This window comes from Danio rerio, chromosome 2, assembly GCF_049306965.1.
Source record: "Danio rerio strain Tuebingen ecotype United States chromosome 2, GRCz12tu, whole genome shotgun sequence".
Lineage (NCBI taxonomy): Eukaryota > Metazoa > Chordata > Actinopteri > Cypriniformes > Danionidae > Danio > Danio rerio.
Window position 1 is genome coordinate 27,151,382 of NC_133177.1, and position 26,554 is coordinate 27,177,935.

At 34.2% G+C, this 26,554-nt stretch overlaps 1 protein-coding gene and 1 long non-coding RNA gene across 3 annotated transcripts; one reads left to right on the top strand and one right to left on the bottom strand.

Moving 5' to 3' along the window:
* The first annotated feature begins 1,633 nt into the window (after nucleotides 1–1,633).
* vopp1a (VOPP1 WW domain binding protein a) lies at nucleotides 1,634–25,197 on the top strand. Of its 2 annotated transcripts, XR_224749.6 has the most exons (6): nucleotides 1,634–1,801; nucleotides 11,119–11,177; nucleotides 12,916–12,993; nucleotides 13,147–13,280; nucleotides 14,809–15,102; nucleotides 22,988–25,197. XR_224749.6 is itself a non-coding variant. In NM_001115072.2 (5 exons), exons 1-5 carry the CDS (start codon nucleotides 1,757–1,759, stop codon nucleotides 14,970–14,972), a joined length of 480 nt encoding a protein of 159 aa, NP_001108544.2. In that variant the 5' UTR covers nucleotides 1,636–1,756; the 3' UTR covers nucleotides 14,973–20,179. The 2 variants fall into 2 exon arrangements, 1 of the variants encoding a protein (NP_001108544.2); NM_001115072.2 differs by lacking the exon at nucleotides 22,988–25,197 and having other exon boundaries at nucleotides 1,636–1,801; nucleotides 14,809–20,179.
* LOC137487820 (uncharacterized) lies at nucleotides 5,648–8,637 on the bottom strand. Its single transcript, XR_011006574.2, has 4 exons — nucleotides 8,583–8,637; nucleotides 7,233–7,344; nucleotides 7,038–7,108; nucleotides 5,648–5,783 (listed from the first exon to the last, which is right to left on the bottom strand). It is a non-coding gene; the product is annotated as an uncharacterized lncRNA (long non-coding RNA).
* Nucleotides 25,198–26,554: the final 1,357 nt, after the last annotated feature.

A 26,554-nucleotide genomic window follows, 5' to 3' on the forward strand; every position in this document is an offset into this window, starting at 1 on the left:
CCATAGGTAGCATGTAAATTGTAAACAGTAAAGGGCCTAAAACTGATCCTTGAGGCACCCCATACTTTACTGGGCAGATTTGTGAAGGCTGTCCATTAAGATTTACAAACTGGTAGCGGTCAGTTAAGTATGACTTAAACCATTGTAGAGCCTGTCCCTGGACACCTGTAGACTTTAAACGATTTATGAGGATATTGTGGTCAATGGTATCAAATGCCGCACTAAGATCGAGTAAAACTAATAGCGAGACGCACCCTCGAAGTTTACCACTTGTACTTATTTAGAGACAATAGTGTCTTCATTATTATGGACTAGTACTTTTTTCAGCTAGTCAGGATGTTATACTAACACTGATTTATTAGACAGATTTATGAGATCTTTTGTATTAATCATTTTTATTTGACTTGTCAGCTGCTTTTTACAACTAGTCAAAATGGTCACCATATTAAATCTTAAAATTCAATTAAATTAAATCTTGTATTCAATTATCCACAATCTAAAACTGTGTAGTAGGCTATGTAATCAAAAAGTAGCCCACATGTCTATTTATGTAATAATTATTGCCTGATAAGTAATAACAGATCTGGTATCTAATGAATATGTTTAAAAAGGGATTTAAATCTAATGAAAGTAAAAGTACGTATTTGTACTTTTGCAGTTATAATCACAAGGTTTAATCTAAAGATGTCTAATATGCAGGAGTGAAACGACATAAAGAGTCAGTCTTTTTATTTATAATAGAGCAATTCCATCGTTATGGATGAGACATTTGTAGTAAAAATTTAAAACATAAATTCACAAAGAAAGTATATATTAACATTTATAGAAACATCTATTTATATTTTCCAAAACTACTTACCACAGCATTATGGGATCAGAAAAATATCCGTAAATGTTTTTTCAGATTTTAAATGACAAAAATAAACATGCGTTATGGATGTGACTAAAAAGTTAGCGAAAAATTCTGTGAATTAAACTGCACAACCTTAAAGAAACAATTCAAATTAAAAGAATAAGCGTTTGCTTACTCTAGAACAAATGTCATTGATTTTATTTTATTTGACATTTTTGCATTCATGAGGAAAAAGCTTTGGTATGGATGTGACGTCTCTCTGTTATTGATGTGACTGATGTGAAATTGTCACTTGTGTGACTTTGGTAAATCAAATATAGTTTGAAATATTAGTTTGAAAACACTGACATACATTTGGAGTATTTTTACAGTAATGTAAAATATAAGCCTTCACAAATAACTTAGAAGGAGTTTCACTGTTTTAGCAAAAACTTTTATTTTTTCAAGGAAAGTTGACATTTAAATGGAATTGCTCAATAGAGTTTTTGTAATAATTAGATTAAAAAGTTGTGTGTTGCGCTAGTAGTGTAACTAGTTTATAGATTTGTTTACTGGTTTACACCTTGAAGTAAGGTTTTATAAAAAAAAAAAAAAACTCCAATAAAAGCTCACAATCCAACGAAGATATGATCGAGTGATGAATGTGATTAGTGTGACGTTTTAGTTATGTCTGTAAACAGTGATGAAGTAAAGGAAAGTTTCACAAGGCTGTCTTTGTGATGTTCAGTCATGTGATGTGATCCTCCTCACTGTATAACGGGCAGTTGCTGCTCGAGCTTTGCATGGGGTCTAAAAACTGTGTTCTAGTGCAGGACATGAGGATCAACAACACGCCGAATCTAAGGTTTCTCCGGTAACCGGTCCTGAGGAAAAACCTCAGGTCTGTACTCGTGTATGTACACGATGCGACAAATATGCGGCCTCCTCATCACACTTTTGTTTGCTGAGGTGAGTAACGCGATATGAGTCAAATTTAGTTTTATCCACTTCAAGGTATTTTATATAATGTAAAACTTTATAAAATGCGTATGTTTTTGAAGAAGACTTTGATTTGTTTTAATATACCGTTTGGTTCTCGCTATGTGACGAAAATAAATTATTACCACACATCCCAGATAGCAATATACACTCGGGCCAGTTCCGGCTAGATTGTCGCCTGCCGAAGACTTACCCCTCGGCCCAACTTCGGCTGCCGGACTCGGGCCGGATGCCTGTGGACTCACTGCCCGATTCCGGCCCGAATCAAGCGGGCCAGATGCGGCGGCCGTAAGCGAGCCGACGCTGCGCATTCGCGCCGAAATCGGCGCGAGGGTAATGTGCGCTGTGGCCCGGAGCTGGCGCGACTCCGTATTTATACCAAGTGTGCCGCAAGCTTGCGTTTGAGTGAAGGTCTCGGCCGTTAGATCGCCCCCTGGGGGCTGGCTGCAGTACAAGTCATAAAGCCCGCCTCCTCCGTGTTAATGAAGGAGACTTGAGCCCAAATAAAAAAATTAATTACACTTGCAATAAAATGTCCCGAAAGATGGTTCTGGTCGATTAAGGCACTGATTATTGTGCTGAAATAGGTGCAGATCCTCATTTTTGTAAACAGTTTGTTTTTAGCAGTAATTTAATGCTGGGCGTGTCATCGTGATTGACAGCTGTGATTTCTCAAAGCGCGGCGTCTGAGCTTCGGCAGAAGACTGAAGTGTTATTACTCGATTTCTGTGATATTTTACTATGACAAAATGAGTTCAGCAGTAAACTACAGTTTCTGACATACATGATCTGGTGGAACACTGTTTATTCGCTAAGGTCAGAGCTTTTTTCGGGCTTTATTAGTTTGCTAATACACGCCTAGCCACCCAGATAGCAAAATACACTGGGGCCAGTTCTTGCCTGCCGGAGACTTACCCCTCAGACTGACTACCTCTGCTGGACCTACTCCGGATGCCTGGACTTACTGCCCGATTCCAGCCTGAGTCAATTGAGCCAGATGCGGGGGCCGAGCGAGCAGGCGCTGCCGCATGCGAGCCGGAATCAGCCCGCGACGCCGCGACTAGGTTATGCGCTGATGCCCGGAGCTGGCGCGATTGAATCTTCATTATATAAAACCCTCACATTTGTTAACGTTATTACACCCATTTTTGTTGATATAACAACAAACGCATGCTACTATGTGAACGCAAAGTGTATCACTGAGTTTAACCTTTGAATAAAGATGCAAACAGCATAGCAATTATTTAAATAAAGGACAAAATAAATAACAATAAACCTGTATCGATTGCACAAGTATTAAATAATAATAATAATAAATACGAAAATTACAATAAAACTGCACAATAAAATAAACCCATTTAAGTACGGGGTATACAGGAGATCGTTAGCAGTAATTCTCTTTGTGTTTAAATAATAATCTCCACGTTGATCTCCTGTAAGGTTATTTGAACTTGCTTTATAGGACGTCTCTGCATTTTAAGTTTTGGCATGTTATTAAGTAATCTACTGAATTTGCTGTTATAAATCATTATAACGTTCTTGAAATCGAATCTTATATAACCTAATAGAGCTGTAAATGTTAGATATTATTTATTTACATCATTTACTGTTGGCGTTTTATTTGAACACTCCAGCTAACATTAAAAAGAATGTAAATTCCTCGTTGCCAGATATAATGAAGGCATCGAATAAACCAAATGAAAACGGAGGCAAAAAAATGTAATAAACAATTCAAGCGAAAATGAATAAACAATATACTAGTGATGTTACAGCAGATAGACGTTGTATTAATAGTGCAAAGTTTTTTTGCACAAATTGACAAATTGCAGGGTTGGGATGTGTAAATATCCTGTTGATATTTAGTAATCTTGCTGTATTTATCTTCTAAACGCACGATTGTTCCCGCATGGTAAATCGTTATGGTGGCTATATTTTGGGTTCTGTTGATGGCTAATTAAAAATAAAAACCTTTCTAAAAATGTATGTGTTGTTTATATGTTATTGTTCATATTTTACAAGTGTTATTTCTACCCCTATGAAGATAACAAATACCAACAACAAATATAACAATAAGAGAATATTATTTGTGCTCATATTCAGGCTAGAGTGTATAAAAGATCGTTTATTTCTGCAGTCCACCATGTATTGCTTTTATTAAAGTTTAACAGCTTACATCACACCGTTTTTAAACCGTATATTATTGTGTTTTTTTAATGTATGTGCTTCTATTTACATCAGTGAGCGTTTGTTATAGTGCAGACACCGGCAGTCGAGTGAGAAGTTCGGGGGGCGTGGTTGATTTTACATAAAGCGTTTGGTTGGAAGCTCGACTCCGCTCATTATCGCGGCTCCTCCTCTGGCTCCATCAGACAGTCCTTCTGCGCATGTCTGGCTCCAATTTCAGCAGTCTTTTGCGACAGTTTGTGCCCGTCAAGCAGGCGTTTTGCCCTCAAGGCGTTCAATGGCAAAAGGGGCTGTCGCGTCGTCCATATTTTTTACAGTCATTGATTTATACACCTTATAAAACCTTTTGGTATTACATTGGTACTTGATATATGGTATTACAACCATTTGAATTTATATAACAGCAAACACAGACTATAATGTAAACACAAAGTGTAAGCACTGCGTTTAACCTTTGAATAAAGTGCAAACTGCATACATATTCTGTAACGAAAATAATCAGACAAATGACAAAATAAATAAATGTTAAACGTTTATTGATTGCAAGAAAAAAATAGTACTAAAATTGTATACATAATTTTGTAGTGCACAAGAATATCAATATAAAAACAACAATAAAACAACACAATAAAGACACACAGAAAGATTTAAACAAAAAATCTAAAAATTACACACAAACACAGATGTTTTTAAAACAACCCTGTTTTCCCAATAGACTTGAATTAAAAATTTGTAAAAAACAGCTAAATTTTATATAAACCTAAATATAGAAACCAATTTAAGATATAGCAAGAAACATCTTAAAAATACCAATGACAATCCGTAAAATATACAAGTCAAACTTGTAAAAAGTACTGCAGAATTCTGAAGAAACATCTTGAAACATTTTTTAATAAAACATTAAAATAATAATAAACAAACAAATATATATATATATATATATATATATATATATATATATATATATATATATATATATATAATTGCAGAAGTATAAAGTAAAACTTATTTTTAAATAAACTTGAACAAAATCAATTGCACAAACAGCAATTTTCTTTCAACACGTCTTGTGCAATTTTATATTTACAATTGTATTTGTATTACGTTTATTAAAAATGTATCAAGATGTTTCTTCAGAATTTGGCGCACACACATACATACATACATACCATACATATATACACACACACACACACACATATATATGAAAGAAACAAATTGTTCAAGTATCAGGGAACATCCTAATACACTTAAAATGTTGTTTAAAAAATAAAACAAAATATTGATGTAGACATTTGACACATTAGCTTTCTCTTCTTTCTTCCTCCATCCCTGTCAGGGGCAAGTTGTAGCTACCTTGTAATGCATTTTTCCACTTCTTTATCAGTGGCGTGGTATGGACATTTGTCCTCACTCCATCTGTGATTAAAAGATAAACAGATAATTAGTAGTGAACAAGTACTAATGTAAAAAAAAAAAGAAAAAATTAGGAAAAAAGTAGGCTACCTACGAAGCAAAAAAAACAATAAAAAAAAAACAAATAAACTTAAAACACTTTGAAATTAGCAAGAGCTTGAACTTACCAGTTTCTTCATTTGTTCAGGCTGCTCCTTTAGTTGATTTTCAAGCTTTTCCAAATCAAATTGGCCAAAGGAAGGTCAAATGTGTTTACATCTGGAATTTCATCACGTCTGTTTTGGTTTTGTGAGAATCAGGCCCAGCTGCTGCTTTATGACGTTGCATGATTTTAAAACTTCAGTCAGTCGTGCTAAAAAAGAAAAATACCAGATTAGTATAAATCAACCTGTAGCTTATTCTCATACAACTTCTGTAAATACAACAGTGGGTTAGACACTGCTGATATTCTCTAGTTGATCTTTACTTTCTAGCTGCATTAAACCTTAACAAATTTAGTGATGTCTTCAATTCTTACAAAGACATCACGAGATGCAATAAGTTCTGTCTTGATCTCAAACTGCACTAGAACAAAGACTGTAAATGTTCATAGGTGTACTGCAGGAGTGTCCAAACTTTTTGGGTCGAGGGCCAGATGCAAAAAAACAAACGTTGTCGCGGGCCAAATTTTACATACATCACACAGACACGTGTGTGTATATATATATATATATATATATATATATATATATATATATATATATATATATATATATATATATATACATACAGTTGAAGTCAGAATTGTTAGCCCCCCTAAATTATTAGCCACCGTTTATTTTTTCCCCAATTTCTGTTTAACGGAGAGTTAAACATTTTTTTCCACACATTTCTAAACATATTAGTTTTAGTAACTCATTTCTAATAACTGATTTATTTTATCTTTGCCATGATGACAGTAAATAATATTTGACTAGATATTTTTAAGACACTTCTATACAGCTTAGTGACATTTAAAGGCTTAACTAGGTTAATCAAGTTAACTAGTCAAGTTAAGGTAATTAGGCAAGTTATTTTATAACAATGGTTTGTTCTGAAGACTTAAGGGGCTAATAATTTTGACCTTAAAATGGTTCATAAAAAAATTTAAACCGCTTTTTATTCTAGCCGAAATAAAACATAAGTCTTTCTCCAAAAGAAAAAATATTATCAGACATACTGTGAAAATGTTCTTGCTCTGTTAAACATTATTTGGGAAATATTTAAAAAAGAAAAATAAATCAATGAGGGGCTAATAATTCAGACTTCAACTGTGTGTAGATAGATAGACAGACAGACAGACAGACAGATAGATAGATTTATAGATCATAACAAGAACTGCTGCTTAATTGAATGCATGTAATAGCGACACCCGGTGGTTATTTATTGAATTACGTTCATTTTTGTATAGCGGGCCAGATTCTATTGATATTTATAAAAAGCCTCACCGCGGGCCGTAGTTTGGACACGCCTGGTGTACTGGAATGTACAGTATCTGTGCATCTTGATGGTGGTCTTAAGATTTCTGCCATAGTCATTGATGGTGATGGTACTTGTGGTGCTGCATTGATTTCTGAAATCTTCATACCTGCCTTTTATCCAGCCTCTTTGTTCCAAGTAATTTTTCTTCATCATGGTATAGATGTGTCTATACTGTCCCTTAATCAGATACATTTACAAAACAAAACATCACTTTAGTATAGTGCCAGGTCAAAACTCACAGGTTGTAATAGATCAATGACATAATGTTGACAGTATGTGTTTAAAATAATTGCAAACAAACCTGTTCTGTCTTTAGATGTATGACAGGCGATAATCATCCTCATCTGTCTACCAGTCAGAAATCACAGTTGGGTTGGATGTTGGATGTTTGAGTCGAGCTTCCTCATATGCATCTATAATGAAACATCACATTGTTGTTAACCTCCCGTAAAGAAAAGTTCAAATCCTAAAATACTATCAAAGTTAATTAATGCATATAATACCTATAGTGTAAATAATCAGTACACAGAAGGTTGCACAAGATTTATTTGGAGATTCATGCAGAGTGACAGCCTTATGAATCTGAGACATAGATTTGTAAGATGGTCAAGCACATGCATTATTCTGTACCCATGAAGATTAACCTACCATTGTGAAAAATGTTTGATGATGATAGCCAATAACAATAAACCATTTCAGCTGTTTGTGAAGCAATTAGTAATGTAATGTCCGAATAGCTCAATCTATGTTGAAAATGTATCAGCAGTTTACAGCTTATAATGGACTTTTAGCACACAACTATAACATGCCTATTCACGTTCAAAAGAGTGTGCCATTGACTTCTTTGGTCGTGATGTGCTGCATAATGATCTCACTAACCTTTGTTAAACAAGAACAATAAGATTTAACCAACAAATATTGTTACCCATTCATTTAAATCAGAATTTATCACTGTCAATAACATAAAAAAACATCAAAATCTGCTTTAAGACGTTCAGTTTTACATTAACTGACCATTACAGCTTGAACAAAAGATATAATTGATTCACATAGGCTAACACATATGAATTAAAGTGCACACTAATATATTTCTCTTGGATAATTTAAAGAGAATAGTAAACAGTCGAGTTTCGATCATTTTTCGTGACTAACTGCATAAACAAGATAAACAATAATATTTTATTAATCCAAAACGATTAGTTTTTATTTACACATAATCACAGAATTAATACTGTTGGATAAGTATACGCCTGTACAATGATTTTTTCAACATCCACGGTACTTTATAATGTTAAATCAGGAAAAAAACACGTTTTGCCATGTTAGTTAATGGATTCGTCTACAGAAACTTTCTTTAACGCAAAGTTAGCATACACACAAATTCGTTTCATGTTTCTTTAAAATAATTAAAATAGTTTTCAGTTACTACACACGTTACAATCTAACATAGTGTAAAAGGAAAAGGAACTTTCAGACGTGTTTGTAACTGTTAGCGTTAGCATACATTAGCTCCAGTCGTGTTTCTTAAAGCAAGTTACATTTCGTATCAAACTGTTTTAAATTACTAAACGCTGTTACAACCAAACACCGTGGAAATTTTTTAAGCTCTAAATTCGCTAATTATACAGTACACAAGCAGTAAAAAGCTTACCTTTCTGACCGGAATCCACATGGAATCTTTGAAAAATCAAACTTTTTCTTCTTGTGATCTTCGTGCCATGGTGGTTGACAACCAGCTTGTTGGAGCATTACCGCCACCGTCTGGATTGGAGTTTGGATCATGAGTTTAGTCACGCATGTGTTTATTATGAAACCAACTTCTGCTTTAAAAAAAAAAAAAAACAGTCAGCACAGGAGCGTGCTATCTCAAAAATAAGCGAATTTTACATAGTTTTTCTCTAGATGACATGTATAATCTATTTATAAATAATATTGTTTTGTTTGCGTCTAAACATTGAGACCATCCACACTAAATATTCTTTTTTTTTTTTTTGCTATCGTACCATGAATATTTTCTCAAATTATCATTAAACGTGGAGCTAACAGATTACTAGATAAAATAAGAACTTAATCGGTTGCCATCAGCCGAGTCCTTGCCAGAAGCGGCCAGGACTCTACAGACAGACTCGGACCGGATATGGTTGACCGGAATCGGGCCAGTGCTTTACAGCCGCATGTGCGCGAGCGAGCTGCGGGCCGCACTCGGCCCGGATAACACTCGCCGATGCCGAGTCGGAGCCGGAGGCGCCGGAGGGCAGCCGAGCTCGGGCCGATTACTGCCTGCTATCTGGGATAGATTCTCTGTTCAGCTAACACAAAACATTGTTTATTGTTCTTGTCTATGACAAAGACAAGAAGCTCTTTCTTCATTGTATATCAGTGGTGGCTTTCATTTCAACTGTAACAAAACAAAAACTTTTTAGTTAAAAAAAAAAGCCTACAAAGTATCCTTCAAGTTCATTTTATTAAAATGATATTTCAAACGCACACACAAAAGAAAAGAAAATGCAGTTTGCTTATTATTTGCTCACTCGGTCGTTCCAAACCTTTATAAGTTTCTTTAGTCTATCAAACACTAAGATTTTGGAAATTTTTCCATATAGGAAAAACAAATGTAATGGAAGTCAAGGGTTACAGGTTTCCAACTTTCTTCAAAAAGAAAAATGAGGGTGAACTATCCCTTTTATTCTACTTGGGTTCAAGTATATTTTATGTATTTGTTATGTAGTAGGTAATGTCAATGTTCTGTTTCAGCACCAATTGGCACTAGAACTAAACTGGCGAACATTTTGCTTATTTTAAGTATATTTTCTAGATTTATTTTATATTGTTTACTATTTATATATGTACAACTTAATTAAATTTTAGTTTGGTTTATTTTAAATAGTTTCACTAGAAATAAAATTTAACCATACTGAAATTAGGTTTAATGTAAATGTTTAATTACCTTATTACCGTCAGTGGATTACACAAAATTCACATTCAAATTGAAAGTATATTGGTTGTCTTTAAAAATTCATATGTATTGGAATGCCAAACCATATTACAATGAAACTGAAATTTACATCACAATCCAAGACAAACTGCATCAGCTAAATGAGATTTGTAATGTAAACTATATGAAATATAAAAAATATGCTATTTAATAAGTTACTCATACATGAGTATAATTAGAATAAATAATCCTATTTTAGGTAGCCTGTATCTCAACCATAAGACTGAGTACAAGTATTATGTAGGCTAAATAGACTTTTCTGTCCATACGTATAAGTAGAACTCTATGTATATTAAAGTTAATTAAATATAGACTTAATAATTCAAATTCTAATAGTATGGTTCACCTTTTGCTTACTGAATAATAAATGACAGCATCAAGTAAATTGGATCGGTAGTTTCTGTAATCACTGAAAACACAGTTTTACACAGTTGTCTCAAAATGGCTTGTATGACCCAACTGGCTATACAGGAAAAACTAGTGTCACAACATGGTAATTCTTTTTCATGAGGATGTCTGACACAAAAGACAAATAACACGAGAGCCAACACTAAGGCTGAAGGAGTCTTATTTTAAATATTAGATATAATTTTTTCAGAGTACATTTTTAGTCAAATCTTGATTTTGCTTTGCATTGTTCTTTAATGCAAACTGGTTCAGTTAAGAGCTGTTTGCTTAAAAAATGTATGAGTCCATTTGAAAATTTTACGTTTCTTTGGATTTATTAGATTCACAGGATGGCTTTGAGTAAAATCTTAATATTTATGTCAAGTAATATTTTTTCCAAATTTTCAATTACATGGTCATTTCCGATGTATTTTTCCTCTTCTGAAAATGACTGTTGGTCAGAAAAACAAATGTTTTATGTTGTGATTGTTGTTTCTCAGATTATTGTTTACTTAACCTTTTTATAGTTCAAACAATAGTATTGTGTTGTCTAAAATTAAACACCTTTGAACAGATGGCACCTTTTTGCTCTTTTATACTAAAATGCTCAAAACAGTTTTATTTTAACTTCTGAACCAGAATTACATTTTATTCAAATCCACACCTAATAAATCAAAATTTAGGAATTTCTCAGAAACTGATTGGCTGCTTAATGTTATCCAAAAGTGTACAAATATCTTTATTTTGTCTTTTTTTTTTTCTTTTGCTTTATTTTGGAAACTCAGCAGAATCTCTTCTTTTGCAGACAGTTGCTGAAAAAAAGTACTGTTGGTACTTTGAAGGAGATTATCCTGTGTATTTCATGTAAGTTCAGTAAACAAATGATTGGTTGAAATGGGCAGTAATGGTTTTAAGTACTGAAGCAGGAGCCGCATTTTCTTTTAATAGTCTTCACCAAACTCAGCCCTTTAGCTTTGTTCTTATTAGTCTTAACAGAACAGTGGTTAAATGATTCATTCAGATGTCCATTGAGAGAATCACTTAGCTAAGAAACTTTGCCTCTCTGTTCTGCTGGTATGAATGAGAGTGATTTATCATTGGTTTTCATGTTTGGCCGGATGCTGACAGACGCCACAGGAGGTGTGAGACTGAACTGAACGGCAGAGGCTTCTTACTTTTACTTCAACACAACACATTCATCATCAAATCAATGTGCTTTTACCTCACAAGTGCAGCGTTGTGCTGAATGAAACCTTTAAATATACTATATATAAACCTATGCTATGATAAATAAGCAGACTTTTCTGAGGTACAATACATTATACAATGTATATTGTTTTAATTTAGCTAAGTTAGCTAAACTGATTTTATATATTTATATTTTATGTAGTTTAATGCTTTTTAAATATGTATTGTATGCCCACTGGGGCTGTATTTATTTGTTTGTTCAAGTTTAGTTGATTCAATACAATGCTGATATACGTGAGCTTAAAAAAAAAATTATTTTCGGCTTAGTCCCTTTATTAATCTAGGGTCACCACAGCGGAATGAACCGCTAACTTATCCAGCATATGTTTCACATATGCTTCATATGTTTCATATGCTTCCAGCTGCAACCCATCACTGGAAAACACCCATACGCACTCATTCACACACTTATACTACGGACAATTTTAGCATATAGCTAATTCACCTGTACCGCATGTCTTTGGACTTGTAGGGAAAACCAGAACACCCAGAGGAAACCCACGCGAACACAGGGAGAACATTCAAACTTCACGCAGAAATGCCAACTGGCCCAGCCGAGGCTCGAACCAGTGGCATTCTTACTGTGAAGCGATCGTGCTACCCACTGCGCCACCGAGTCGCCAATTTGTTTTACATTATATATTATAAAAATGGGTGACGCGGTGGCACAGTAGGTAGTGCTGTCGCCTCACAGCAAGAAGGTAGCTGGTTCGAGCCTCGGCAGGGTCAGTTGACGTCTCTGTGTGGAGTTTGCATGTTCTCCCTGCGTTCGCGTGGGTCTCCTCCGTGTGCTCCAGTTTCCCCCACAATCCAAAGACATGCGGTACAGGTGAATTGGGTAGGCTAAATTGTCAGTTGTGTATGAGTGTGTATGGAGGTTTCCCAGAGATGGGTTGCAGCTGGAAAATCAAAACATATACTGGATAAGTTGGCGGTTCATTCCACTGTGGTGACCTCTGATTATTAAAGGGACTAAGACGAAAAGAACATTAATTAATGAATGAAATTATAAAAATAAATATAGTAGTTAGCATTTGAAGTGGATTAAAAAAGGTTTATAAAAGTTGTCTAAAACTATTGAACAAAACTTTTTCTTGTTTTGGGACAATTAAAAAAAACATTTTTTGATCCACTTCAAACGTTGACTACTTTATCAATAAATCACATCTTAACTACTACAAAAACTATTTTTTAACTAAATTGAAATCGATAAAACGTATTTAGTTAATATAATATTTAAAGCCTCACACTATTGAATGTATATAAAACATTATGCTTATCATATATATTTCAGCATGACCTTCAAGCCATAAAAGGGCTAAAGGATGAGGATGAATATGTTTTTTTCTTCTAGATGCAAGGCATATGAGGACTGCTGTGGCACAGAATGCTGCGTTCGAGCTCTTGCTGTTCAAAGAATATGGTATTTCTGGTGGGTCACTTGCCTCAAAGTTCATTTTATTTTTGGTTTCCTACGAAATTACGTTCAAAATGTACTTGGCTTAAAGAATGAATTGGAACAACCATCAATCTTCGCCCTGGATTGGAGCATTTCTAGTGATTTTCTGCTGACTTTGATCTGCAGGTTACTGCTGATTATTGCCATTTTATGCTGCTGCAGCACTGGCTACTTCATCCGCAGAAGGGCTCACCCTTACCCTCCATCCGACAGGCCTGAGTTTACTGTAGCCTTCAGCAGAAACCCTATCATAACACCTGGTAATATCTCCTTATCCACATTTTCCCACCCTTAACTATACTGTTTCATATTGTGAGATGTACTTGGGAAATTTCCATTCACAAGAACTGAAACATGTTATTTTTATATAATAAGGCCATGCTACAAAGTACATAAGGAAAACTGAGTAAGGAAAAAAAGCGATTGGTTACTTTAAGAAATGTGTAAACCCATTGTAACTTGAAACTGTTAAAGGGTTAGTTCACCCAAAAATCTAAATTGTGTTGTTTATTGCTAACTTTCATCTTGATTCAAACTCCTTAGACCGTCATTCATCTTAACACAAAGTTATTTTGGGTGAAATCTGAGAGATCTCTAATCCTCCACACACAGCAATGGCCTCCACTCATTCAGTGTGTAGAAAATATACAAAAAAAATTATTAAAATAGCCCATTTTTTTTTCGATGGTTCAATCTGAATATCAAGTTACAATAAGTCTTAAGTGTTCACATAAAACTAAAACAATGATTCAACAATTTCTTGTCCTTAGTGTCAGTATAAGGCGCACATTCACGTATTACACTTAGTTGTGCTATGAACGAATATCTCAGATGTGTCTGTGTTTTGTTTGGATAATAAGGAATGCTTTCAGATTTCACCTAAAGATCTTAATTTGTGTTCCGAAGATGAACGAAGGGGTTTGAATCAACAAAAGGGTTGATTTTTGGGTCAACTTGTCTTTTAAGTTGGCCTAATTATTATTTTTTAAATCACAGTTCATTTACATAATAATTTTAAGGCAATGAGTTCACTCACATTTTAAAATTAAAGTCAACTGATACTTTTTTTCAGTGTATGTTTTACTTTGTGCTTTATTTTTTGTCATAAAAATAACATTACAATTGATATTTTAATGTGATGTTAGCATAAGCATAACTGCAATCTCCGAATTAATTGTACAGTGTGAGAGCTGACACTTGGGGGCAGTACATTTTCTGAAGGAACCCATTTGTATTTAAATGGTCCATGTTTGCTATTATTACCTAACATATTCAAGAGGTACTCTTGTGTACCTTTTAGGTACTAATATGTACCTTTAAAGAAAAGTTCATCCAAAAATTTAAATTAGCTCATCATTTACATTTACTCATGTGGTTTTGCTGGTTGCCAAGACTCATCGACTTTAATGGTAGGAAAAAAAACAAACAGAATTCAACCGGAATTCTTCAAATAAACCCTTTCTTTGATTTCAACAGAAGAAAGAAACTCCTAAAGGTTTAAAACCACATGAGGGAGAATAAAGTATGAGGTAATTTTTGGGTGAACTATTCTTTACGACACTAAAATGGATTCTTTGGGATCAAATGTGTACCTTTTGAAAGGTTAAGTGACAGCTCTAGTACTTTTAAATCTAAGAGTGTGTGTTCATTGTTCACCATGTTATGTTTCTTCAGATTTGTTTGTAGTTTAGCAGAAATTGCTCCCATAATTAACCAAAGCATCATGAGGGGAAATGGAAATGGTGGATAAGTCACTGATGTGCTGTGATCTGCTGTGGTTATTAATAGGCCTGCGTCAGACTGGCTTTCACAGTTATGGAGACTCAGAAACCGCAGTCATTTCCACTGTCTTCCCTGCAGTGAGTGCGCTTTCCTACTACAGCCAGGGTCCTCATCCTCATCATCCTCCTCCTTCATATGAGCAGGTCATGCAGGACTCACAGAAAAAATAGAAATATCAGCAGGAGAACACTGAGTCCTGAGGATCAACCCTACAGCACTGTGACCTTTACTTACAGCCTTCAAGACACTGACACAGCTCAACAGCTCAGACAAGACTGGAGGAAACAAACTGGAACAAATGTAAGAATACAAAACAAAAATGAAAAGATTGAAATGGCTTCCATTTCTTTGTCAGCATAGAAAACCAAAAGGTTTAAAGGTTCAAAAGTTTAAAGTTCCTCTTTTTTGAATGGTGTAAAAATGCACTTCAGTGTCTGGTATGTGTTCTAAACTTGTACAGTAGCTTTAGTAAGAACTGCTGCATTTTAGATTTGATTATACCAATTACTAGAGTTTTTTAAAAATAAATTACTGAATCATTTTATTATCTGTATCCATAAGTTATATAAATCAAATTCACAGTGGAATGTTTTTTTTTTCTTAATAAAAATGAAAGTTCTATATATTTTGCATACATGAATAATTCAAATAATTCTTTGAATATATATTATTTATTTATTATTTCAGTATTACAATTTAAAAATAATTCTGATAAAATATATCTGAAATATGATGCTTTGAAATATGATACAACACTGCTTTGTTTAATATATTAAAATGATTAATTTTGAAATAATATTAATTAAATATTTTTATAACGGCTGAATTTTCAAGTCAACACTGCTTTATTGCATTGTTAAATATTTGTATTATTTATTCGAAGTAGTATTATTAAATAATATATATTTGAAATATGATGTGTGAAATATCTGATCAACGCTGTTTTGTTTCATATATTAATATTATTTCTTTTAAAATAACATAAAAAATATTTGGAACAGGACAACTGAAGTTTCTAGTCAACACTGCTTTATTCCTTTAATAAATCTGAATTATTTATTAGAAATAGCAGTAATAAATAATATATATATACATATACATATAAAATAATTTCTGCATGATCTAGTCAACACGTCTTTGCTCAAATATATTAGTATTATATTAATAATTTATAAAGAAAAATTGTGTATATCCTAATTTATGTCATACAGAAATATACGAGATATTTTTATTGTAAACTTTCACTATCAACCATTCATTAGCACCACAAGGTGGCGCTGCAATGTAATAATCCCCAGTTAGTTCTGCTATGCATTACCAGTACTTACTATTGTATTTGTGAGGGAGGCACACATGCCAACATCATTTTATATCTCATTATGTCATAATTTTATCCTCAAAATGATGATAAATGCAACATTGAGTCAAAACAAAAGACTGAACACCCTTTGGTCTCTATATTCCATTGCACACTCGTGTAGACGAGTGAATATCATGAGTGCCATATAGAAATATGTCTAAGAGAAAGTTTCACTTCAGGAAACAAATATTACAGAAGCGCCTCTGAGGATGTTCAAGGTGAAAAAGAAAGCAGAAGATAAAACGACACCAAAGCACACAGTTTGATGTCGGAGATCGAGTTTGATTAGATCCGAGATTGTGTTCCATTCAGGGTCATATCTATTCATTCTCTCAAGAGCTCTTGCACATTAGAAGTTATGCTTGAAGAAGTCATTCCTCTTAATCCTGCTGCAGTTTGAGCCTTTTCTCAGACCAGATCAGGCATAGTGGCAGATCTGGCCTTGTGCAACTTAGTTTCAGCCTAGAGTGCAATATTTGATCTAGATTCTTTTAGAGCAAACAATATTTCTGTAAGGATTCGGAAGCGAAGGCCTTGAGAACAGCGCTGAATCCATGAGGAAGGTGGAGGCTGTGAGCACACACAAATAATTAACAAACAATTGAACACAAATGTTGTGACTCTTAGATTAAATCTCACAATCTTGATGCTTTTGTTTTGATAGATCTATTTAAAAGATTTTTTCTCCCCTCAAGAAAACAAAGACACACACTCTTTCCTCCATATGCACCAGACACTTTCTTATAAACACCCCATGTTATAAGCACTTAAGAAGATGACCCATGTTCACTTATGAATGCACCACAAATCATATTTCACTGAAAAAAATATAGAAAATAGAATATTATAGATATACACTGTAAAACATGATGATACTTAAAGTTAAAAACTGAAGTCCAGATTGTCCTTTCCCCCTATCATCATGTAAATGCGATTGAAACAAACACCGGCTCATTGGGAAAATGTGCTCAGGGATACATTTTTGAGAACCAAGAAATATGTATTTTGTGTGTAAAACGAGTACTACAGGGTGGTACCTCTGACTGCTTACCTCCATATGGACGGTGTGATGAGGTGACTTGTCCCTGGCTGACAAACAGTGCTCAACATTCAAACATAATTCACTTACCAAAATTATCCAGAAAAGCTTGAGGCGATTCGGGTGCACACGTCCGCCATCAGCTCATTGGTTTTCACACACACACAAACGCATCCACAAACGCATTTCTTCATCGCCATCCATAACGCACGCTATAGTCACAAATACACGCATATACACATGTTGTCTGAGTGTTTAATGTTTTTGGTTTGTCCGTATCTAAGTGTTTTCAGTTATTGTTTGTTTAATTTTTACCGGTTGTTTGGTATCCGTGTTTCTCCTTCATCTGTCTTCCTGGTTGCTCTTCCATCGGCCGGTCAAACAGAGCGCCTCCCAGCGGCCTGGCTAAATAGTGCCGGGTTCACTGTGGATTGCTCCAGAGCAACCGGAAGCAGACTAGTCCATTGTCCTCTAGAGAAAGGGGGGGAATGGGTTTATACTTTTCTTTATGTGTTTAAATGTTCATGTTTATATGTTTATATCTTTATATCTTGATCTATTTTAGTTAACATTGATTAATTGTGGATGTTTGGGGTTTAATGGTTTTTAAATAATAAACCGGAGAACATGTACTGATGTTTATACTTACCTTTTAATTAGGGTATGTTGGTCTGTGTTAAGGGGGTGGGGCTTCACCTTTAAAAGGCAGCCCCAAACAACAATTCGGGGTCAGTTCACCTGGCGAGCGAGCGAGCTACTGTGGTGCCGTAAGCGATCTATAACTTGTACATTTTTATTGTGATTGTACATATATCGTTTTGTTTGTTGTTTATTTTTCTTTTATTTTTGTTTGTTTGCTACTTTGCTGGGTTTTGGGTTTCACTCTCGTACACTGTAAATAAACCATCACTTTACACGTTATATCAGCGAGTTGTGCCATCATTTTGAGGTTTTCTCATTTTTTTATATCCTTTGAGAACCCACTACGAGCCTTCCTGGCTCGTAAACCTCACAGACAGCATGTCCAGTATGCCTGGTTTGCTTGGTAGCTCACCGCAAACAAAGCAAAGGATGGTTTCTGAAACCAGGTTAAACAAAACACACACAAAAAGCGGTTGATACCGTGTTATAACCAAACAGCCGTGATAGCTTTTCTCTCTAGTTTGCTTTTAAGAACACTATTGGTTGGGTTTAGAGAAGGGGGTGAGTCAGTCAGTTGATATCAAACTGATACATTGTGCACAATGACAAGTCGACCGGCTTCTCTGATGGACATGTGAGAGAAGGACATTTAGGCCCAATCCCAATTCTATTTTTACCCCTACCCCTAAGAAATGGGACAGAACTATAGCACCTGCACACGTCATCATGTGTCATCGCGATCTCTTACTCCATGGGATTGATGATCGCGACTGCTGTAGTTATTCTAGTTGTGTTATTTTTTAGTATTTATTTTCAGGAAATCACTCAAGGCATGTATTATGTTATCATAAAAATGTGGCAATAAGATTGTTACCTAGTGGCCATATTTATCTATGTAAACACAAGAAAACAACGTTAACATTATAGCAGACACTGTAAAAAAAGCCATTCCCAGCCACTAGACTTTTCTGACAGGTGATTGGAGTGTCATCGAGTTTCAGATGTGAAAGTATCTTGTGGCACTGCTATACAGGAGGTATTATGATGGATTATAGATAGCCAAATTTAGCGGTTTTTATTTGAACTTTTTTTTAAAGCATAATGCTAAAACATGAACGCCGTTATTTAATTTTCTTACTCTCTTAGTTTCGAGTGTGGTCCTGAAAAATCTCAGTTTCAAGGGCTATCTAGCCCTTCCCCTAAGCCCTACACCTTCAAGCTAAAAATATTTGGGACACCCCTTCAAGTGAATGCGCAAAACTAGGGGTAGGGAAAAAAGGAAGGGCTAAGGGAGAGAATTGGGATTGGGCCTTAGAGTTGTACACAGCAGCCTCTGGGGGATTTGCAAAAAAAAAACCTGTATGAGAAAACATGCCCCAGTAACATATTATTAAGATCATCACTAGTGGATTTGTTAAAGCAAAAACTGATGTAGTGCAGGATAGATATTTCTCTGTTCTCACAAATGTATCCCTGAGTACATTTTTCCAATGAGACTGGGTTGATTGAAATGATTTCTGAAATTAGAAAAAAATGTAGGGCGGTGCTCAGCTTCATCCTATGGGAAACGATTGGATTGTTGGAAGATAGGCATTGCTAACAAAATAGAGAATTTTTTTTTTTTTAATTTTTTTTATAAAATAATAAATTGCACTGATACATAGTTTATACCAAGTGCTAGAACATATACAATAAGAATAATACATCTTGATTTCATGGCAACTTTATAAAAGTGAGGTAACCCGTAGCCTTAAAAGCATTATGTTGATTTACTTAAAAAAGTAAGTAGACTCGTTGTAATTATTTTTATACACTGTAAAAAAAATCCGTAATTTTAGAATTTAAAATACTTAATTTATGACGTAAAATAACAGCCGTTAAATTACAGAAATATACGGTAAAATAACGGATATTAAATTACAGAAATGTCCTTAAATTTACATTTCTGGTAAACTTCTGCAATTTAATATTCATAATTTTATGGTAAGTTTCTGTAATTTAACAGCTGTTATTATTTAAACCGTAAAATTATGATTTTTTTTAAAGTGTAATTTTCCACATATTTTATTTACTTCTTTTTCAGGCAATGGGTTTCCTCTTGTTTTAAATGTAGTCAACATTACTTCTTTACTCACCTTTTTGAAAAAGTACAATGTATCATATAAATGCAGATTGACTGCTGTATGAATACACTTGATGGCTGTACTGTCCACCCTACTCACACTGATTTTGATTGTAATGCAATAATTTGCACCTTTTGTAAATGTTTGGAAGAAGAATTATTTTGAAAGGTGCTATGCAAATAAACGTGAATTGAATTTGCTGATACTGATTTAAAGATTCGGTTCATTGTTTTTCAGTCACACTTTTATCTTACAGTTTATCTCACAGATTCCTGGTTTACATACTCCCCCCCCCCCCCCCCCCCCCCCTTTCAGAACTTATCTAACAACTTGAACTTTTTACCCTCAAAATTGTGATGTAACATCTCATAATTCTGCATTTTTACCCCATTTATAGGCCAATGACTATTTTATTCCATATATAGACATTGAAATAAAACAAGTAGCTTTTTGTTTCAATAATTTGATCTTGAAAATCCACTTCATCCAGTTCGTTCGGAAAATCCACTCCATTTCTTCGTAGATTTCATGATGCTGTCTGTTACAATGAAACTCTATTCAATGAAAAGAAACTTGAAGGATTCATTCATCGATGAGTGCCATCACCTGTGCAGTTGATAGAAATACAGGTAACACAAAACTGCTGGAGCATTCACTGAAAGCGCAGGATGTAGGATGTGTCTTATATGTGCTTCAAGACACTTGAGGCCTCTGAAACAGACAGGACAACATTTGTGTGACCTTCAGCTCCTCTCACTTATTTATAATGCAGACTTCATAAAAGTTTGAGTACAACAGAGCACAGAGACCGTCCACCGTCCAGAATGTTGATGAGTTCAATCTATTTACCTTCAAAACACATACAGACAGCCCTGAGAAACAGACACAGCATGAAATACAACAAACAGACAGATGTTCCAGATGAAAATGCAGAGGAAATGTTTGGAAAGCAAAGATTTAGATGTTTATTCGCTACTGTTTACTTGATTTACCCAGCGATTTCAATTTATCTTGTCTGCATATGAACTTTGCAAAGACAAAAAGAAATTTGCAACAATCAGCAAAATAAATAAGCAAGGTCTCAGTTTGTGAAATATCATATTGTAAAATATTCAGTGGGTAACACTTTACTTGAAGAGGGTGTTCATAAGACTGTCGTGACACCTTTATGATCATGTCATGACCCACGTCATGATTATGAATGAGATTTCATGCATGCATATGACAACTGTCATTAAGAGTCATTTGCTTAGTTATGTCATTTGTAATTCGAAGAGATACCTCTCATCATTTGGGATGTAAAGATAAGGGATTTTTCATTTGATTAAATAAGTTAAAAACATAATAATTATTAATGTGTCTCGTTAAAAATGCACACATCTATAATGAAAGCATTCGATGGCAAGCATGCAAAGATGACATTGAGATGTCTTTGTTGTGAAAGCTTGACATTAACAAGACAACATATCTTGTCATAAATCTGTCATAAACATGACAGACATGATATTTTCATAAATATTTTTCTGATCACTTTTTTCCAGTGGAACAAAATTAATTTGTACTTACATTTTCTCATTAAAAATGTCAATACTCTGTCAAATGAATTTATTACAATATAAACAATATAAATAAATTATAAATAATCATTAACATTTGAAAACATTTGATGACATTTTAATGACAAATTCTATTTGTACCACTGTAGCTGTGGTCATGAAAAATATTAAAGTTACTGCTATTTTAATGGCCTCATGACTATTATGTTTATGACAGATTTATGATGAGTTTTCGTGTCTGGGTAATGTCAACTTGACATTATAAAGACAGGTTATGATGTATTTGGTTTATCTCAAGTTGTCATAACAAAGACATCTCAAACAAGGTCCATATGTTGTATTTATATTCTTTTTATATATGTATACTTTTAAAAACCAAAAACTATACTTTTAGAAACCCAAAGTTAATGTTATTCATGCATGTGCTTCTTGCTTAACTGTAGTTTACAATCAGCTCAATGGTTGGATGGTGCCAGTTGCTGGAATATTGAGCAGACACTACATTTACATGGACACCAATCATTTGATTTAATGCGATTAAGACAATACTTCGATTAGGAGTTAAACAGTGATTTTTGATTAATTTCATCAGATTAAGGAACTAATCGAACTAAAGACAAATCGAATTTAGACGTGGAGTATGCCAAATTTGGTCGCATCACTGAAGTACAGCACAGGCATGAAAACACCTTAATCGAATTATTACTGAAATTGCATGAAACTCCGGAGGAAATGCAAATAGGGTGCTGAAAGTAACACTCAAAAAGCAACTCATGTAAACACCTTAGTCTTATTATTCTCTTAATTAGACTAAAGCAAATCATTTGAATAATGGATGTTCATGTAAATGTAGTTATATTTGATTATATGATAGGATTCTACCAAACTGTTTAGACCATAAATCTGAAACTTAGTTCCTTGAGTGCTGCAGCTCCGCACAGTTTTGCTCCAATCCAAATCAAACACAGCTGATCCAAACAATCGAGGTGTTCAAAAGAGTCATGACAATGATTTGATGATATGATCAATAGGATTTAACTAAACAAACTGTTTAGACTAATGATTAAAGACAATGCTTCATCATCTGTTTGTATGCCTGTATAAAAACTGTCCTGAATGAATGTCCTTAAGCAGCCAGAATGGAACCTCTTGCGTTTCTTCTGTATTTTTCCTTTGCTGCAAGCACATTAAATCTCAGTAGATGAATCTTCCTGAGTTTGGAATCATTTCTGATTCTGACACATGCATAAAACTTTACTAATATTCATGAATCATGACATGTGTTGTAATAATTATAAAGGCTTTCGTCTTTTGAACACCTCTTCAAGTAAAAAGTTTGCAGTGTGCAGTGCTTTTATTATGATCAAATTTCTTCTGGAATCAGTTTTTCTGTGTGGTTCCTCGATGAGAGGCATTCGTTCCGCTTCTCCAGTTTCCTCAGCCATGATTGTTGTGTTGTTTCTAGGTACAAGAAGCGGGTAGATTCTGAAGTGTTTCGAAAGAAAAATAATTGAGTTGGTTGACTTCCAATGCACCTCGACCCCTTGAGATGCCTGCAAAACCTGAACAGCAACTGGGACGCTCAACACAGAGTGACAACAGCAGTGATTTCATTGTGTGGAGCTGATAATGTAAACGCAGTTAAGTGCTCAGCAATTTAGTGAAATATTGATAGAATTTATTAGCATTTAATGTAGCCCTTCCTTTATTAGTATATTTAAAAATGTTATTTGTTTCAGAGGTTAACATTTTAGTATCATTGTCACATGAACATAAAATCATGGTACACTGTAAAAAAATGATCCGAATAGTGTTAGGACAACATGAAGGACTTAAGTTAGCTTATTAGTTTTTAATTTTATTTTTACAAATTTAAGTGAATTGAACATAAAACAGTAAAGTTGTGCCTAAAAAAATCTCAAGAATTGTGTTGTTTTAGATTATTTTAAATAAGTAGTTTAAACAAACAGCAAAATATGCTTAACACAGGAAAACAATTATTGTACAAGATGATAATTAAATATGAATTATATTATTCAAAATAATAGTAATAATAATAACAAAAAGTAATGAATGAAGGTCCACTTTTAACTAACCGTCATGTATATTTTAGCTTGTTACAAAACTCTATGAATGTGATTGTATAAATTTGTACTACAAACGGAACTAAACTTAAAGTGAAAACACTTGTGCTGCTTATTATTGGTCTTATGATTCCAAATGTGCCAAATCAAACCATACATTGGCATTAAAAATTTTACACAAAAAGGAAAATTCTGTAGGTCTTTAATTCTTCTTTAATGCCTGATGTGCTCCAAGGAAACCTGTAAAGAGATTGGAGAGCATTCTTCCCTACAGAATTTCAGTATATATCCTTCAGGCTTTCTGACCTTGACCAGTTTTTCTTATATACACTGTATAAAATGCTGGGTACCACACAATGGATTTGTGTTTGGACAACATAGAGCAGTACTAGTACTAGTACAAATTTTTTTTATTTGTACCCCTAAAAAATCCAAGAATTGTGTTGTTTCAGCTTATTTAAAATACTTAGTTCGAACAAACCTGTATTTTTTTTGAGTGTAGTTTGTTTGTTTGTGTTAGTAACCAAACTTTGATTAATAAATAAAAAGTGCTTATTTCTTCATTGTCGATTGGAAATTTCCCCTGACCCAGCTTACCTAATAAAAATGGGAAAAGGCAATTATCAAAATCTGTTATTGTGTTTGTAATAGAATTAGAGCAATCCTCAAAAATATAACGCATACAATATGTGTCAATGATCGACACACACTGAGATCTTCATTCTCTCTCAAATGTAAAACAGAGACTGGACTTACTGCCTGTGGATTGGAGTATAACAGTACTGCATTATACTTGTATTGATATTGAAGCAACACTTAGATGTAAACCTCTTAACGTTGTTATTTGGACTGCCAAACTGAAGTGAATCTCTTTAACATTCTGACCTTTGCAGTGAGGCAGAATATTTTGTTGCATCCAGATAAAGGATGACAGACGATGCAATTTTTTTCCACTAAAAACCTCATGCATAATTCATTTGAAGACAGACTTTTCTTATAAAGTGTTGAAACTATTAAGTGTCATGATACACCGGGGTTTCTTCCTTAAGGACTTTTCTGTTTAACTGATGAAGTATTATGCTGCACTTATTCTCTCTTTTGATATAAGTATACTTTTTTAATAACGTTAGAAAAATAATATTTCAAAATGAGCAAGATGATCGTCATTAACATCGTCATTCAGAGTAATAGATTTATGGCACTTTATATAAGTTCTATAAGTAATGTATTTACCCAAATAAACGAAGAACAAAACTATCATAGTATTTATTCATCTTTGCTAACATTAGCTGATGAAAATGGTTTCATTGTTAGTTTATGTGTAACTTGCAGGACATTAACTTGTGCTACCAGCTGGCACAAGAGACACTTTGGAGTTTAATCCAAACAAAGATTATTGAATGCTGTTCATATAGGTTAGCAAATAAACCAACTACTGAAACCTGAATGTAAAGTATAAGCAGATATATTAAAGTAAAAAAGCATGCAATATCTCAGAAAAAAGGCATCATGCTAATATTCATTATATGTGACCATCACAAAACCTTATGTCTTATGTTACATGTATTTTATTACAATAAACTTCTAACATTGTATTGTTTTTTTCTTTGATGGCATAAATCATTATAATATTTAGTAAAGGTCATGTTCTATGAAGAATATTTGTACATTTCTTACTCTAAATATATAAAATACATTTTCATAAGTCTTTTTTAATGTGCAACACTGTAAAAAATGCAGGGTTCCTCACAACTTGACCATGTTGTCCCAACACAAACCAAGTAAGTTAACTTAAAAGTTATGTGGACATAAAACAATTCAGTTGTCACAAAAATATCAAGAATTGTGTTGTTTCAGCTCATTTTACGTAAGTAGTTTGAACAAGCAGTAAAAATAATTTTTAAAAGTAGCAACATAAAGGGCTGGTCCACTACGATATCATATTTTAAACTCTAGTTGATGTGTAATCTAGCTGTGTGTTCATAGTTTAATGCAAAGGGAGACAATGGCTTTTACAGAGTTAGCTTAGCAAAGCCTAAAGAGAACAAAGTTTGGGGACTACAAAAAATACGTCCGGGCTAGTGAGATCACAAGGGTTTCCGGTTACACGTATATACCACGCACACACACTGCACAGTGAAGGGGCGTGGCCAGAGACACTGTAATGTTACAGCAGAGAAAGCTAAAATGCCGTCCAAACACTGCCATTTCCACAGAGCTCATTCTGTTTCTGTATTTGGGCTTTCAAAGGATACGATACAAAGTCAGAGGTGCTTACAGTTGAATTTGTTTCAGAAAATATAGAAAATATATAGCTAGCATTTGACAAAAGACAGCTTTCAAAATCTCTACCAGTTCAGTGCTGGATTTGGCTGAAAACTCAAAGAAGGAGCAGCTCCAACCATAATAGTTGGAGCTGTGGATTGTGAGCCTCAACCTGTGAGTATTTTTAATTTGGTAAAATTGATCAATTGCATGCACAGTTTCTAGCATTAACGGTATATTGTTGCGAGGATGTAAATAAGGACGTAAATAACGAGAAATGCTGTTTGGCACTGTTAACAATTTAGCTACAAATTCAGATTTATCAGTCAAACTGCTGTAAACACCAACAATCTTCAGCAGTGCTGCAGTGTCTCATTATGCCACCGCTTTCCCTGCATTCTACATCTCAGATAATGAACTCGCACATATGTAAACATTTTATATTACTTACACATGCTTAAATTAGAATATATGTGAATTTCATGTTACTCGATGAGTTAGGTAAAAAAATAAGCGCGCGCTTGTGGAGGCGTGACGCTTTACTGGAGCCGATAAGAATGGGAGAAAAGGGAAAGTGAGGGGAGGAGGGCAGTTGAGGAGGGGGATCGGTAAAATGAGGTGCTGGATCAGATTTCAACTTAAGCCCTGGACATGAGTATTAAAAACTATCCATTCTCTGAATG

Excerpts from the sequence above, each read along its gene's own strand:
- vopp1a (NM_001115072.2), top strand. The coding sequence starts at position 1,757 with ATGCGACAAATATGCGGCCTCCTCATCACACTTTTGTTTGCTGAG. Across the intron at positions 1,802-11,118 it reads TCACACTTTTGTTTGCTGAG|ACAGTTGCTGAAAAAAAGTA; the intron begins GTGAGTAACGCG and ends CTTCTTTTGCAG. Across the intron at positions 12,994-13,146 it reads CAAAGAATATGGTATTTCTG|GTTACTGCTGATTATTGCCA; the intron begins GTGGGTCACTTG and ends TTTGATCTGCAG.